This window comes from Balaenoptera physalus (assembly GCF_965194825.1).
Source record: "Balaenoptera physalus genome assembly, contig: HAP1_SCAFFOLD_1016, whole genome shotgun sequence".
NCBI classification, from domain to species: domain Eukaryota; kingdom Metazoa; phylum Chordata; class Mammalia; order Artiodactyla; family Balaenopteridae; genus Balaenoptera; species Balaenoptera physalus.
This window is the reverse complement of record NW_028125776.1, coordinates 181,331-197,846: the sequence shown is the minus strand read 5'-3', so window position 1 is coordinate 197,846 and position 16,516 is coordinate 181,331. Positions and strand designations below refer to the sequence as shown.

The 16,516-nt window shown below is 42.6% G+C and overlaps 1 protein-coding gene across 1 annotated transcript in view; it reads left to right on the top strand.

Annotated features, from left to right (window-relative positions):
* Nucleotides 1-564: 564 nt before the first annotated feature.
* LOC309653718 (cyclin-Y-like protein 1) overlaps nt 565-16,516 on the top strand; it is a gene marked incomplete at its 5' end in the record, with an annotated part of 73,616 nt that continues 57,664 nt past the window's right edge. The window contains one exon of the mRNA XM_082478545.1: nt 565-646. Within this exon, the coding sequence (XP_082334671.1) occupies nt 565-646 (82 nt within the window). The remainder of the gene's footprint in view (nt 647-16,516) is intronic.

The following is a 16,516-nucleotide window of genomic DNA, read 5'->3' as shown; positions in this document are numbered from 1 at the left end:
ATGGCTAAGTGCTTTGCCTGCACTGCTTCATGTCAATATTTGAAAATCTCTAGGAAGTGGATTCGCCTCCATTTTACAGGTGATAAAACTAAAGGAGAAGATGTGAAATACATTCAGAGCACAGAGCTGATAAGCAGTAGCCCTAGGAAGCAAACTCAGGCCCGACTCCGTACAACTTACCAGATATAAACTGTAGAGTCCGTGGTGAGAATAAAGTCGGCAGTGTGAAGTGCGGCAAAGGTCAGATAGTCAATTCGATTTGTCTCCCCTGCTGAAACCTTGGGTCCCTACATGTGCTGAGAGAGAGGAACAAAGAGGGAGATGGCTGAGGCAGTCTGGAGTCTGGAGGGCAGGCCAGCAGCCGGGATTGGGTGTTTCAGGGAGAATTTCTTCTTTGGGAGACCGCAGCTTTTGCTCTCAAGCCCTCCCACCCACATTACGGAGGAAAGTCTCCTTCGCTCAAAGTCCGCTGGTTGTGGACAAAGGGCCTTCAGAGCCACAGCCTGAGCGACGCTAGGCCTGCCCTCCCCAGGCTTCCTCGCTGGTCCTGGTCGGGCGTGCTCGATGACTTGTTCTCAGCTGGGGGCAGCGGAGGGCAAGGAGCCGGCTTGTGACGAGGTCCGTCGGCAGCAACAGCGGAGGATTTGCGAGTCTGCCGTCTGGTCTGTGTCTGGACAAGGACTGTCTGGACACGGCAGAGAGGGATACGGACGTGCCTTGCGGTGTGTCTGTGTTTCTCCACCCCAGGCTGAACTTGAGAAGCCGAAGCCGCTGCAGGTGCCCTGCGAGTCTGCACACCTGTAGTCAGAAAAAGGCCTCACCTGCCACTGTGAGATAGTCCTGCCTCCAGAGTAATCAATAAATTAGACTATGGGGCCCCTTGAAATAAAGGAGCCCTTCTCCGGCTGGTTTTAGACTAATAAGTGTTTGCATAAATCTAATATTCCTTGAATTCCAAGAACATTTACAAAAAAAAAAAAAAAAACGGAACTGCTAACACTTGAAGTGTACTAGACTTCAATGAAAAAAAATAAAAAGAACAAACTTTTGAGAAAGTGCTAGCATGGAAGTATTTTTTCCTATAAGAAATCGATTCAAACGAAGATAAGCCTTGGACAGATCAATTTGGTTTGATAATTTTGATTTAAAAAGTCTGTGCAATATATTATAATTTTTCATTTAAGCTGTTATGAGGTCTGAGTTTTCTCATGACAAATCTAGATAATTTAAATTTTCTAAATTTCTTACACTGATTTACTCTGGATAAACTAATAATACACCTATATCATCTTTAAGATTAAAAAATATGTACACTTTTAATTAAATACAGTTATGATTCCGACATACACTTTTATGGCAAGAGTAATTATGTATTGTGGTGCGTGACCTTCAAAATAGTTGTCAAGGTCATCAGTTAAGCAAAGATCTTGGAACAATAGAATTCAGTTGGCACTTGTTTTTATATGCTGTAAACGGGCTCTACCCCTGGGTCATGCTAATGAATGCATTCACTTTTCTGTCTCACGTAGGTATTAAAAAAATGGGTTTGGCTGTAAAGAATGAGATTAAGTGAAGGGTTGTCCACATTCCAGGGCCTTTTTGCTGACCTTCCCATTTGTGCATCTGAAGCGCTCTGTGGTTTTCAGAGTCCACACAGCCACACGGCTCGCGGCCAGGGCTCTGCTTGCTTCCCCACCAGCAGCCTCAGGGGCACCAGTTAAAACTCAGGTAGGGAGAGTGGGAGGGAGACGCGAGAGGGAGGAGAAATGGGAATATATGTATATATATAGCTGATTCCCTTTGTTATACAGCAGAAACCAACACACCATTGTAAAGCAATTATACTCCAATAAAGATGTTAAAAAAAAAAACACAAAACTGAATTGGACAACCATAGCTCTAAAATTTCCAAAACTGAATCGAATGCTTGTTTTGACTGGTGTTTTGAGGCTTCCAAATATTATCAGGAGCCTAAAATTGCCTCTCTGCAAACTAAGATTTTAAAATTAACTGAGGTAAAGGAATGATTAAAGAAAAATAAAATGGCTTCCAAAGCGTCAAAAAAAAAAAAAAAAAAAAAAAACTCGGACCAGCTGTGCAGGGTCCAGCCTCGGCCACGGATGAGTCGCCAGCTTCTGTGTTTCAGGATGAAGTTCTCGCCAGCGTGTTCCTCACCACAAATGACTTGATGTCGGTGTTAATCTGGTGTCTGGAAATCAGCACCTTGATGTATGTTGTGGATTGAGCTGTGTCTCCATAAGAGACGTTGAAGTCCTCGCCCCTAATATCCGTGGATGCAACCTTATTTGGAAACAGGGTCAATGGAAGTACTGTTAGCTAAGATGAGTCACCCTGGAGCAGCGTGGGCCCTAATCCAGTAGGTCTGGTGTCCTTACGAGAAGCCGCGTGAAGCTGGAGCTATGCTTCCCAGGAGGGGTCCCCAGAAGGTCGGAAGGGGCGGGTCTCAGGGGGGCGTGGCCCTGCCTACACCTTGACTTTGGGCTTGTAGCCCCCAGACTTATAAGACCTTAAGGTCTGTTGTTCTAAGCCGCCCAGTGTGGTGTGCTTTGTTAAAGCAGCATGAGGACACAGAAGGCAGAAGACAACCATTTAGAACAGGTGCCTTTTAACGAAACTTCCCCTCCCAGAGCCTGGGGTGCAGAAGTTTTCTGCTTTCTTTAAAAGGTATGGCACAAAACCCTTGAAAGAGATTCAGTCCAGTGCTTGTTCCCAAAGAAAATTTTGGGTAAACAACTTCCATTCTTTATTTTTAATGTCTGCTCTCTCTCTACGGGTCTCCTCCTCCTCATTTCTTACATCTGTGATGTAAATTTGTAAAGCTGGAGGGGTAAACTTCCACCCACCAGGCCGTGGATCGTGCAGTAGAAATGACTGTTTCAACATGACCACCGTATGAGGGACCATGAATTACGTTATGGAAAAGGTTAGCTCCTTCCCTAAAGAAAGAAGAAGCTGTGATGAAGAGAAGTAATATCCGTTAACTACGTTTTCCATATTCACACATAAAAAAAGAGTTATTTAAAATAAAATTCAAAGTAAAGGTAATTAGTACAATTTGAAAATAAGAGAAGTAAGGGCATAATAGACTAACGGTTGGGTAAAAGAAAAATAATAACGAGATCTAAAGTAAATGAACTTCAAGATAAAAACCTAGGAACTCAGTAAATAAATGATACAATATTATAATTAAATAGTTAGAATATTAATGAGAGAAAAATTAAAATGAGAGCAGTGGGTAGAATTAAAGATTAAAAACAGGAGTTAAGAACCTTACAATTAAGAAGGATTAAGGAAAACATATCTGAAAAAAATAGAATAAGAAATCTGAAGATTAGAGAGATCAGTATATTAATTGAAATCATATTATGAAAAAGAAAGATAACATAGCATAAGCTGACAACACAATCTATAACAAGAGCAGAATGATAGCTTTAAAGGTTGCTTAAAGAACTAAAATATTGTCTTAGCAAAAACAAGGTGCCAGATGTGGTGTCATTAGTGTCAATATCAGACGGTGGCAGAGGGGCCCATGACCAGATCTGGGCAAGGATGCCCGTTCAGGGCCAGTGTGAGTGGTGTCAGGGCTCTTTTCCTCTTTTCCTCTGGTGAGGCCCACACGCGTGTACATGCAGCCGGATCAGGAATTAAATCTTCATTGTGTGAGGGATGCAGATTTGGGGGTGGTGGTTAATACTGTAGACCTACCCTGACTGAAATAAAAAATGGGACCACAAGTGGGATGTCCATTGAGGGTGATCCAAAAAAATTATTTTAAAAGCATGGAGGGAAGAAAGCAAGCCGCAGGTGGAATAATTGGTCCCCAAACACATGCACGTCCTGCTCGAGGCCTGTGGTTACGTGCGTAACGTGGCAAAGCAAGTGAAGGTTGCAGACGGAACTGTGGCCAGTGGTCAGCTGACCTTGAGAAGGGAGGTCATCCCGGACTGTCAGGGAGGGGGTGCGGGCAGTGTGATCACAAGTCCACGTATGTGATGAGAGGGCAACATGTCAAAGTCCAGGTGATGCAGGTGAGGCAGTGCTCCTGGCCCAGGTGGGAGGAGGGCCAGGACGCAGACAGCACGGCAGCCCCTGGGAGCTGGACCTTCCCCTGGCACCTGTGGAAGGAGGGCAGCCCACCAACACCTGGCTGTTAGACTGTAAACCCCCTTGGACCCTGGCCTGCAGAACTGTAAGAATTAGATCTGTACTGTTTCAAAGCTGATGGAGAAAGTAATTGAGAGGACCCACGAGTTGGTCCCGGGCAACTGGGGCTCCTCACCCCTGACCTTGGGATGTTTGCACCATCCCCACCCTAGACACAGCCTCGAGGTCGAGGCCGTCTAGACAGTGAACCTGATGGAACCCAGGTAAGCCCTCTATAAACGTCTAAAATCTGGCTGGTGGGTGCAGATAGCCACTTGTCTTGCGGTCCAAGGCAAGCCTCATAAGTAAGCCCCCCGCTGGTTACACCTGCCACCCCCCAGTCTGGAGGTCTGCCAGTTTCTTCGGTCTCTCCCTGTCCTCTTGGGGATGGGGCCAGTTTATGAACCAATGAAAGCCACCAAGGTTGTGGCGGTCTGTGACAGCGACCACGGGAAATTGTTCTGCAGTGATGAATACTTAGTAAGACCATCACTTACAGAAGTTGGAATGTAGACAATTTTAGCGGCCAACCTGTGATGCACAGCCTGGCAGGGAGGCGGTTAATTTCAATGGTGGGATGGTACCCTCGGCGTCTCCTCAATTACACGTCTGTCTCCAGGAAATGGGCTAAAGATGTGCTTCCCACACACCTGCTGGGTGGCCCTAATACCAGAGTGTAGCTATTGTCGCAAGGAGCCCCAAATGAGAAGCTCGCCAAGAGTTTGAAATAGTTGATTGTAGAGGAAACCCTGAGCCTGAAGAAGGTCTGCGAGTGCCAGAGAATTTAAATGATGCTCGATCACTCTCCCACAGCGGGGCAGGCTTGGGGGAGGCAGGTTGGGGGTCACAGGCCGCGCCAGAGGTGAGGATGCAAAACCAAAGGCGTCCCCGAAGTGCAGCCGCAGGTCGCATGCAAAAGGGAGTGTCTGTCAGGGAACAAAATGGGGACTCACTGAGGACCCGTCCTCCCGGGCGGAGGGCCCTGACCTGGGCGCTTCTCCCTCGGAGGGTGCTCAAGGCGGTGAGTTTGCTCCTGTCCGGCTGCACGGAGAGGAAAGGAGGGAAGGGAACCTTCTCCGTAAGAAGCAGATCCAGGTCTGCAGGCCGAGAGCTGCCGCAGCAGGACCTGAACGAGAGGCAGCAGCGTGAAACCTCCTGACGCCAAGTCGGGCTTCCATCCCCAGGGTCTGAGGGGCCGTCCTGCTGTCCTGGGACGTGCAGGAGCCCGTTCGGCCTGTGAAAGCATGGGAAGCTGTGCCGCGCACCTGGGTGACTTTGGAATTGGTCACTGCTCCTGCCGGCCAGGGCACAGGGCCGGTGCCCACCTGGGCAGGGAGGGGCCACAGGACTAACCGTGGACGCTGAGCGTTGGCAGAAGTGGTCGGGGTTCCTTTAGGACGAACCTTTGTTGACACTGCCAGACTCAGTCTGTCCTCACCTCCAGGCCTGTCTTCACTTCCAGGGCACGTGAATGTGTATGTGTGTGCATCTGTGCGTGTTCATGTGAGTGTGTGTGCATAATTTACACTAACACAAGATCATTTTTAATAAGTACCAGCCTAAAGGTGTTTACAAATGGCTACAGAATGAGGGAAAGAGCTAGCACAGAAGTATCTGGGAGGAGGATTTCTTGCCTGAATTTATCCTGAATATCTATTCTCAATTTACAGAGCAAATGTATTAGCCATTTTATAGTTATGTATTTTTTCTAATAAAAGACCTCTCATTTATTTGTACTTTGGGCAATATTTGCCTGCAGGACAGAGCTGCGTGTTATAATCTACAACCATATATCTTATGCTTTTTCAGCTGGACTTAGGCAATTATAAAAATATACAAAATGAAACAAACCCACAACAACAAAAACCCTCTAGGGCAGTAAAATAGCACTCCTCCACACTCACCTTAACACATTCCTACTCGGCATGTAAAAAGCGTGTTGAGAAATAACCGTGCTTCATAGTAATGCAACATCTGAAAAATCAAGCTGATGGCAATTTCTAGCTCAAGAAAAGTATAGCTCAGTCCTTTCTATTTTTTCCACCATCTTAACCAAGGAAATGGGGGGAAAATGATTTTTAAAAGGTAATTCTTAAAATCAGTTCAAAAAATATTATCAGGCAATTAAAGAACATTAAAGATCTCCAAATTAACAAAATCCTACGGGGGTTGGTGTTCTGCTTATAAGCTTATCAACTCTTACAGAACAGGCTGCCTTTGTGAGCTCCAGCCACAGCTAAGTAGGAGTTATACTCACAGCAGATCAGAATTACTTTCAATAAAGTAGAAGGGGCTCTAATACAGAGTCTGAGAATTACTATTAGGAAAACTTGTTTGCAAATCCCATGCCAAATAGATAGTTTTTTGTGTCTGGTTGTATGCCAGAGGCTAATTTTTGCTAAGGCAAACAATACTTTCTTCTACTGAGTTTTCACGTTGTAGTTTACTGAAGGGCGAATTAGCAGAATTATCATAATACGTAATGAAATGAAGAGCCCATTAAAAGCAAAGGATTGTGGGCAACACTGTAGATTGATTTCTTTTTAACGTTACAGCACACTTTCTGAGGGAGAAGTCATTTGTGTTTAAGGGGAGAGGATGTGACACTTCTCGGAGTCAGGTCAGGACTCCCAGTCTATCTGTGATGGCAGCTATTATGTCTACAATACGACTAATTGTCATAGCAATTGATGAAATTGGTAATAATTATAGTGAGTAAATTTACTGAGCTCCTTTTATATTCCAGATGACACCAGACATTTGACAAATTAGTCATTATAACAACTCTCCAAAGTAGGCGTTAGGATTTGGGCTTTGAAATCGAAGTTCAAGGAATAAAGTACGTCGATTCATTAGTCAGGCGCACAGACGGCACGCAGGGCTCCGTGCTAAGGCCACACACTGTGCTCCAACCGCAGGCCCCTGCTCACCAGCCCTGGGCCAAAACAGGCCTCCACCCCTCATCTGTAAAATGGGATGAGACTGGCATTGAGCTCACAGGGCTCCAGAGAAAATACCGTGAGCTCATCCACAGATGACACTTAGCTTCTGGCCCATTGTATAGAAAGCTCAGGAGAACCTTAGTTGCCCCTAAAATCAATTATTGTTACCATTGAAGGTATTCTGTGGGGTGGTGACATTAGGTCCATGCAGCAACAATTTCTGTCCTCCCCAGCACACCACTATCATGCATCACACCTAACACTCTGCAAAGTTTTGAAAGAGCAGTGCAACATTTCGGGTTCCACTTTTTTAATTCAAATCATTGACCACTTAAGAAAAGGAGTTAAGCTTCCATGTTCTGAAGCCTTTTCACAAAAACTGTAAACACCTTTCAACATTCAAAATTCATGTCCTCCTTCTTTAGAAATAAATTTGCAATGAGTTTTCCATTGTTCTTTATTTGTTGCACTGACTCATTTTACAATCAAAGTTCCCATTATCTGAAATTCTGAAGTATAGTAATTTGGAAGAATGGCAGCAACAGGCAAAAAGATCGCTGGGCAAGCAAAGCGATTGTTTATGAGACAGATTTGAAGGCTGGGTTTGGATTTTTTTAATGTGTGGGAAGGATGAACAACAATGATAAATTTTGTACAGGATTTTCTGTGTAATTTGTTAATACTAAGTGATATACCTGTTTCAAAGACGCTCCTCAGGCATCCACAAGGAGACAAAGTGAAAGGGATTTTAATCACAAGGTTGCTATAGCAGCAAAATTCATAGATAAACTAAAGATTTATCATTTATTTATCTGGCAATTAGATAAGTAAAATAGTGGAATTTTATGAAGTAATTGAGATAATGCATTGTTTATATGTCATATTAAAGCAGCTCAATCTCAAAAAAAACAACAACCCAATCAAAAAAATGGGCAGAAGACCTAAACAGACATTTCTCCAAAGAAGACATACAGATGGCCAAGAGGCATATGAGAAGATGCTCAACATCACTAATTATTAGAGAAATGCAAATCAAAACTACAATGAGGTATCACCTCACACTGGTCAGAATGACCATCATCAAAAAATCTACAAACATTAAATGCTGGAGAGGGTGTGGAGAAAAGGGAACCCTCTTACACTGTTGGTGGGAATGTAAACTGATACAGCCACTATGCAGAACAGTATGGAGGTTCCTTAAAAAACTAAAAATAGAACTAGCATACGACCCAGCAATCCCACTTCTGGGCATATACCTGGAGAAAACCATAATTCAAAATGACACATGCACCCTAATGTTCATTGCAGCACTATTTACAATGGCCAGGTCATGGAAACAACCTAAATGTCCATCAACAGAGGAATGGATAAAGAAGATGTGGTACATATATACGACAGAATATTACTCAACCATAAAAATGAATGAAATTGTGCCATTGCAGAGATATGGATGGATCTAGAGACTGCCATACAGAGTGAAGTAAATCAGAAAGAGAAAAACAAATATCGTACATTATTGCATATATGTGGAATCTAGAAAATGGTATAGACGAACTTATTTGCAAAGCAGAAATAGAGACACAGATGTAGAAAACAAATGCATGGATACCCACGGGGGATAGGGGGTGGGATGAACTGGGAGATTGGGATTGACATATATACACTATTGATACTATGTATAAAATAGATAACTAATGAGAACCTACTGTATAGCACGGGGAACTCTACTCAATGCTCTGCAGTGAACTAAATGGGAAAGAAATCCAAAAAGGAGGGGATATACATATAGCTGATTCACTGTGCTGTACAGCAGAAACTAACACAACATTGTAAAGCAACTATACTCCAATAAAAAATAAAATAAAATTTTACTAGGTTTAGAAAAATAGTTCTAAAAACATAGTAAGGTGGAGAATGTTAGAAATAGAATGATTTCTATAGCAAAATACCACACACACACCCCCCACTACATAATTCTAAAGAAATACATATATAAATAAATATGCATGTAAGATAGGGGATGGGCATGGAGATAAAAGAAGAGGAATTATTGTGATATAAAGAAAGTCCCTCAACAAACCAATGTCGATTATTTAAGAGGAGTTGTGTATTACCAGCTCAAGCCTATCAACCTAAATCCGAAGCAATAAAAACAATCCTAGAATATGACAGGGTGATCATTCACACATTTTCCATCCTTTTAGAAATCCCACTGAAACAGAACTATACGTAGATTAGAGAAAAATTATAATCGTAGAAATAAAATAATAAACAAGTAGTGATGTACATGTCAGTAAATAAAGGCTGGTAAATCTCTCAGGATTGAATGTGGAGAAAAGGAAACTTTTGTGCGTTGTCGGTGGGTATGTAAATGGTACAGCCACTGTGGAAAACAGTATGGAGGTTCCTCAAAAAATTAAAAATAGAACTACTATAGGATCCAGCAATTCCACTTCTGGGTATTTATCTGAAGAAAATGAAAACTCTAATTCTAATAGATATCCACACCCCAGTGTTCATTACAGCATTATTTACAATAGGCAAGATATGGAAGCAACCTAAGTGCCCATAAACAGAAGAATGGACAAAGAAGGTGTGAAATATATATATATATATTTATATATGCCAGAATATTAATAATGGAATATTACTCAGCTATAAAAAAGAATGAAGAATGAAATCTCACCATCTGTGACAGGATGGATGGATATAAAGAGTATTATGCTTAGGGAAATAAGTCAGACAGAGAAAGACAAATATGTTGTGTTCTCACTTATATGTGGAATCTGAAAGAAAAGCCTAAAGCAAAACAAATGAACAAACAATACAAAATGAAAAAAGACTCAGACACAGAGAACAAACAGATGGTTGCCAGAGGGGATGGGGGTGGGGGAATGAGTGAAGTAGGTGAAAGAGATTAAGAAGGACAAACTTCCAGTTATAAAATGAATACGTCATGGGGATGTAATACACAGAACAGGGAATATAGTCAGTTATATTATAATAACTTTACAAGGTGACGTATGGTTACTAAACATAGTGGTGATCAATTCGTAATGTAAATAAATGTCAAATGTCTTTGTTGTGCATCTGAAACTACTATAATATCGTATGTCAACTATACTTCCAAAAAAATGAAAAAAAGGATGTTAAAAAAATTTAATGGGAGAGTAAAACAACTGAGTATTTGCATTTGGTATATTTGGCATATATTTTATGACTTTTTAAAACATATTATTTTATTTTTATCAAAAGGACTTTTAAAATAAAAATAAATCTACTCTCACTGTCATTTTTAAAAGAGAAAGGGAATTGTCTCTTTTAAACCTCACAATCTCGTGTTGAAAAATGCGTGTCCTCCAGGGTCAATATGGAGGGGTTTCAGAGCCGGGGCTCCAAACGTGACTACTGGGTGTGACTCCCTCCCTGCCCTCAGACCAGGTGACCTCTGCAAATTACCTGCATCCTTCTTCCCAGGTCACCTCACCAGGGAAGTGGAAAGTGAGGGACCAGCTCCGGGACCAGGTGGGGAGTAAGCATCACGGCTGGGCCACGTCTGAGGTGGGAGTTACTTCTGTGGTGGTGATTTGTATAAACAATCTCAAGAGTATTTATTCAGTTGGGTGGATCTATGGGTAAATTAACCTTCGGAGGTTCACAGGGGAATCAAAGCTTGTCAATATCTTGTAGCCACTCACCATGGATCAGAGAGTTCAGAGTTTCCCGAGATGCTCCAAAATCTTTGTTTTTGGAGAAAATCCCAATTGATATTCACTCTCTGTGCAAAAACATTCATGATGTGTTAAATACTTGCCACTTTTCCCATATTATATATATATGTGTGTGTGTGTGTGTGTGTGTATAGAGAGAGACTTACAAAATACTGATATTTTAATGAAAGTCAAAGAAAATAAATGACTTGAAATAAAAATCTGTATTTTACATAAAATTTCATAAGGAGTTGTAAGTAATAGTCCCCAATGAAACAGTATGCACACTAAATCATGTTTGGAAACTTGCTGTAGAGTTCAGTTGAATATAAATTCACATGTATTTTTTCCAAAGGAAAAAACGTGTTTCTGTATAGTGTTTATCATGTAGTATTCACCATATGTATACTACATATAAAGCTATATGGTACTGATAGCATATAGAACTGTATTGATATACAGGTACTAGTTTTTCTCTTTGAAAAGTGAAAACTACAAATTTTATGAAGGATGAGATAAAAGTATTCTTCATAATCACATACATTTCCAAGGCAGCCACCATCCCCACGTCTATGGGAGTACAGATGCCAACGCGCGTACACACACCTCCTTCTCAGGCGCTGGTACCCTGACTGCAGCCAGGCTGCCAACACGCCTCTCCTCGCCCGGAGGACTTGGGGTTCTCCTGAGCCTGCCCCAGAGCACACCTTACTTACATGCATGCTCTATTACGTAAATGCTACTACGTTTTCTCATAAAGTGTATTATTCAGTATGTACATTTTATAACTTTGTTTTCTCTTAACATATTGTAGACTCTGTCTACTAGACATAAATGTAAATATACCTCATTCTTGGTAACAGCTTCATAAAAAATGTGTACGGATGACATTTTATTTAATTAATCCCTTTTTATGTATAAAGATGGTGTTCTGATATTCTTCTGTCTTAGTAAGGCTGGAATGAGCAGTGCTGTATCTGTGTGTGTGTGTGCCCAATTCTTTTTATCACGTACTATGATAAATTCATACATGTGGTATTGCTGAGTCAAAGGCTTACATATCAACCTCTCAAGCCCTGGTTTTCTTCCTCAGATTGGGACTATGATACCAGCACTGAAAGTTATTGGAATGACCGGGTAAGTGCACGGCTGCCCACAGAGCTGTCCTGTGAGCAGATAGGGACGGTGCCTCTTCCGCCGCTGTGCCTTCTGAAGACGCAGAGACCAGGCCTTCTTCTCCAAAGAGGAGCAGGGAAACACCACTGACCTGGCTTAGGAGCAATGGAACTGAAAGTATATGTTTCCCTTTGTCCAGGTTAATCCTGACTGTTGGCCCCTTTCTTAAAATTTCCAGGAAAAAGAACTCTGGTTTTCATTTTCTGAGGATCAACTTGTAACTGGGCCTTCAAGTAACTACAAAGACTTCGTCATTTTTCATTAATTGATTTTTCAGGTTGATATTCACTCAAGTTTGATCAGATCCGTGCGGGACCCTGAATGTCTGGGTGGAGGGGGGCTGTCAGGGAGACCTGAAGGAGGCTGACTCCTGGTGGCAGGTGGATAAAGCCAGCTGGAGAGGATGGAGGAGAGCCTGAGGTGGGGAGTTAAAGCTCTTTGAGAATCTGGTGTGGGAGGGAGCTGAAAATGGGCAATTCCTCCGGAGGATGAGGGAGGGGGTATGGGGGGGAGGAAGGGATACTGCAGGAAAAGGGGAAAGTGACAGGTTCCTTAGCAATTGGGGTGGGGCGGACTATTCCATAAGGCAGGGCATGTCCCCTGAGACGGGCAGCAGGAAGTGTCTGTGGAGGGAACAGAAGGTGGGCGGATTTGATTATAGGGTGGGAGACACATGAGGTAGCTCCTATCTAATTGTTTCTAGTTTCTCTTTGAATTAGAGAGAATATCTGCAGCAGAGTGAATGGAGGTGGAGGGAAAGGGGGAGAGAGAGAGAGAGAGAGAGAGAATATGGGAAGGAGGGAGGAGGGAAGTTGTTTTAGAGCCTGGAAGTCAAGCCCACCAGGAGGGGTGGCCGAACCACAGGAGTGACTGCGTGCCTGCTTGAGATGTGGTCCTGGATGGAAACAGACCGGTCGGCAGGGCTCTGTGGTTTTCCCTCATGGGGTTCAGGTGTTTGGGGAAAGGTAAGGGACAGGTGGATAGTTGGGCTTAACCAGGTCTGTGGTTTCACGAGGCAAGTCATGACAGCGAGAAAAACTGGGGGAAGTTAGGAATGTTTGTAAGAGACTGAGGACAGTGGTGGATTTTATAATTTAAATGGAATAAGGAAGAAATTGAAGTCATTTTTGAGGGAGGGGCCAGTGGTTGCCAGCAGATTATTTGGCTGTAAGTGTAGAGTGAGACACAGGGGACGTGCAGAGGAAATGAGCTGGCGGGAGGGGTACTGACAGTGGGACTGCAGGTGGTTGGTTCCTGGGGCTGGTGGGGCAGATGTGGGCGGTGAGGACCATGGCGTTGAGGGAGGGGAGACTGAGGAGACTGGACAGAATCTCGGGCATCCCGTACTCACTTGCCAACTAATGCCAAACCCCTTGGCTCCCGCTGTTTCTGCTTACGCTTCCTGTGTTGTATTCTGCACACTGGACCGGAGCATGTGGTCTGTGTCACCATCGTGTTGGTCCCGTGTAGCACAAGCCTGATACATAACACAAGTCCAGCGCATATTTTTTAATAAATAAGGAAGGAGGTAACTGAATGATTATCTTATTAAACTATGAAACAAAAGAATCCCATATTCTTGGTTGTAGGTGGGTGTTTTACTAAAGCACTTTCTTATAAAAAAAGAAAACCAAAACCTGTAGATTGCAAGCAATTTTCTGCAAGAAAAAGTAAATAAATCAGAAGTTCAAACTTTTCAAAATTCATACACTTTGTACATTTCTAATGTACTTATTAAGAAAAAGAAAGTATTAAATGAGAAACTAGCCTCATAATTGTTTTTGTCACAGCAAAAGTTGAGGAGAATCGTATCGTGTTGCTCAAATTTCTATTCATTTTTCTTAAGCCTATGAGAATCAAAGTATCTTTGTGTTCAGAAACCAATTCTCTCCTCAGAGCCTCTGTACACTTATATAACTGAAGATAAGATTTGGGACTTGGTTATGAGTCAAAACTAAATATATTCATGGTTTATTTCTATTTGGAGACCATTCTAAAAATTCAGGTACATATTTGAATATTACAATGCCTACTCGATATATTTAATATCTTCTCCAAATATTCTTACTCAGGTAAGGATACGGTGACATAATCAGTTTTGAGTTCACTCATACATTCTCAAAGATATTTAACACGTTAGCTAAGAACCTGATTTGGGAAGGACATTTTTATTACATGGGTAATAAAATGTCTGTAATCCCTCAAATAAGGGAGGCAGTAATTTTATGTCCGTGACCCACTAGACTCTGAGCTCCGTGAGGACCTGGTGGTCTTACATTCATCACATCCCCAATATCTACTAAGGCATCTAGACATCGGTCAGCAATCAATTGTTGTTGAATGTGTGAATGATTGAAAAAAATATTGACTATTAAAAGCGGTAAAAGGGGGCTTCCCTGGTGGCGCGGTGGTTGGGAGTCTGCCTGCCAATGCAGGGGACACGGGTTCGAGCCCTGGTCTGGGAAGATCCCACATGCCGCGGAGCGACTGGGCCCGTGAGCCATAACTACTGAGTCTGCGCGTCTGGAGCCTGTGCTCTGCAACGGGAGAGGCCACGACAGTGAGGGGCCCGCGCACCGCGATGAGGAGTGGCCCCCGCTTGCCGCAACTGGAGAAAGCCCTCGCACAGAAACGAGGACCCAACACAGCCAAAAATAAATAAATAAATTTATTAAAAAAAAAAAAAAAAAAAGAGTGTTAGGTAACACATTAGGAACTAGGTGGCTCTGTGCCCATAATCTTAAAAAAAAAAAAAAAAAGCGGTAAAAGATATAAATATTTACATACAGTTATAGGCATTCACTGATCACCTGCCTAAAACCCACTCTTGGACCGTGACTTAAGAGCCCTTGCGTTATCCTGCAGTTGCACAGGCCCCAGGACCCTGGTGCTATAGCCCTGGTCAGTTTCTGAGTCCTCCGAGGATGGGCCGATTCTCAAGGGCCTCCAACAGCCATGGCTCCCCTGGGCGAGGTTTCCTACAGGAATCCCCCTCCACTGCTGTGGAATCTTTCTCTCCTTTCTCCTTCTTCTCTTCCCTTCCTCCCTCCCTCCCTCCTTCCCTTCCCGTTCTTTGAGTAGCATATTAGTGTCGATTATATCACACCATCCTTTTTAAAGTGAAATGTCACTTTTTCCAAAAAAGCTCAAAAATAGTACTCACTTCAACTCCTTAGCACACAAATATGAACAAATTTCCTAAACAATATGAATTTAGCAGTAAAATTTATTATCTGAAGACTGGGAAAAAGTGATACCTGCTCTACAATGTAGTTCTTGTAAGTTTTAGTTGTAATTCATATTAATATCAGGTTTAAAAATAGAAATATGGTAATGATCATGTGATGCTCTTTTTTCTTAAATAATTATTAGTTTTTTTACTCTTTAGTGAATTTCTAGTTTAGACAACATCGAGAAATTATGGCGTATGCAAACACACTTCTTTTGTAGTAAATATGGTTTTCAAAACACACACAAGGAGCTTCCCTGGTGGCACAGTGGTTAAGAATCCACCTGCCAATGCAGGGGACACGGGTTCGAGCCCTGGTCCGGGAAGATCCCACATGCCACGGAGCAACTAAGCCCGTGCGCCACAACTACTGAGCCTGCGCTCTAGAGCACGCAAGCCACAACTACTGAGCCCAGGTCCTGCAACTACTGAAGCCCGCACACCTAGAACCCGTGCTCCACAACAAGAGAGGCCACCGCAATGAGAAGCCTGCACGCCACAATGAAGAGTATCCCTGCTCGCCGCAGCTAGAGAAAGCCCACACACTGCAACGAAGACCTGACACAGCCAAAGATAAATAAATAAAATAAATTTTAAAAAAATCCCTCAGTTTAAAAAAAATAAATAAATAAAATAAAAACACACACTAGTTTTCTGCTCATAGGAAGATGGAGAAAGCAGCATGGAAGTACCTCGAAAAATAAATAAAATTATTATACCCAGCAATCCCACTTCTGGGTGTATAACCAAAGGAAAACAGGGTATTGAAAAGGTATATGAACTCCCGTGTTTATTGCAACATTATTCACAATAGCCAAGACATGGAAACAACCCAAGTGTCCAGCAACGGATGAATGGATAAGGAAGACGTGGGGGTGTGTGCCTGTGTGTATGTATATGTATTGTGATATATGTCAGATATATATGTATATATGTGATATATATGTGCCTATGTGTATATGTATGTATATTATATGTACGTATACTGAATATTATTCAGCCACCAGAAAGAGGAAATCTTGCCGTTTTGCAACCACATGGATGGACTTTGAGGGCATTCCGTTAAGTCAGAGGAAGGCACATGCTGTATGATCTCACTTCAATATGGAATCTAAGAAAGCCCAACGCAGAGAAACAGAGTAGGTGGGTGGGTACCAGGGGCTGGGGAGTTGGGGTCTGCAAAGGTGTTGATCAGAGGGTACAAACTGTCCAGTTATAAGATGAATACATTCTGGGGGTCTAATGTATGGCATGGTGATTCTAGTTATCAAGACTGTATTATACACTTGAAAGTT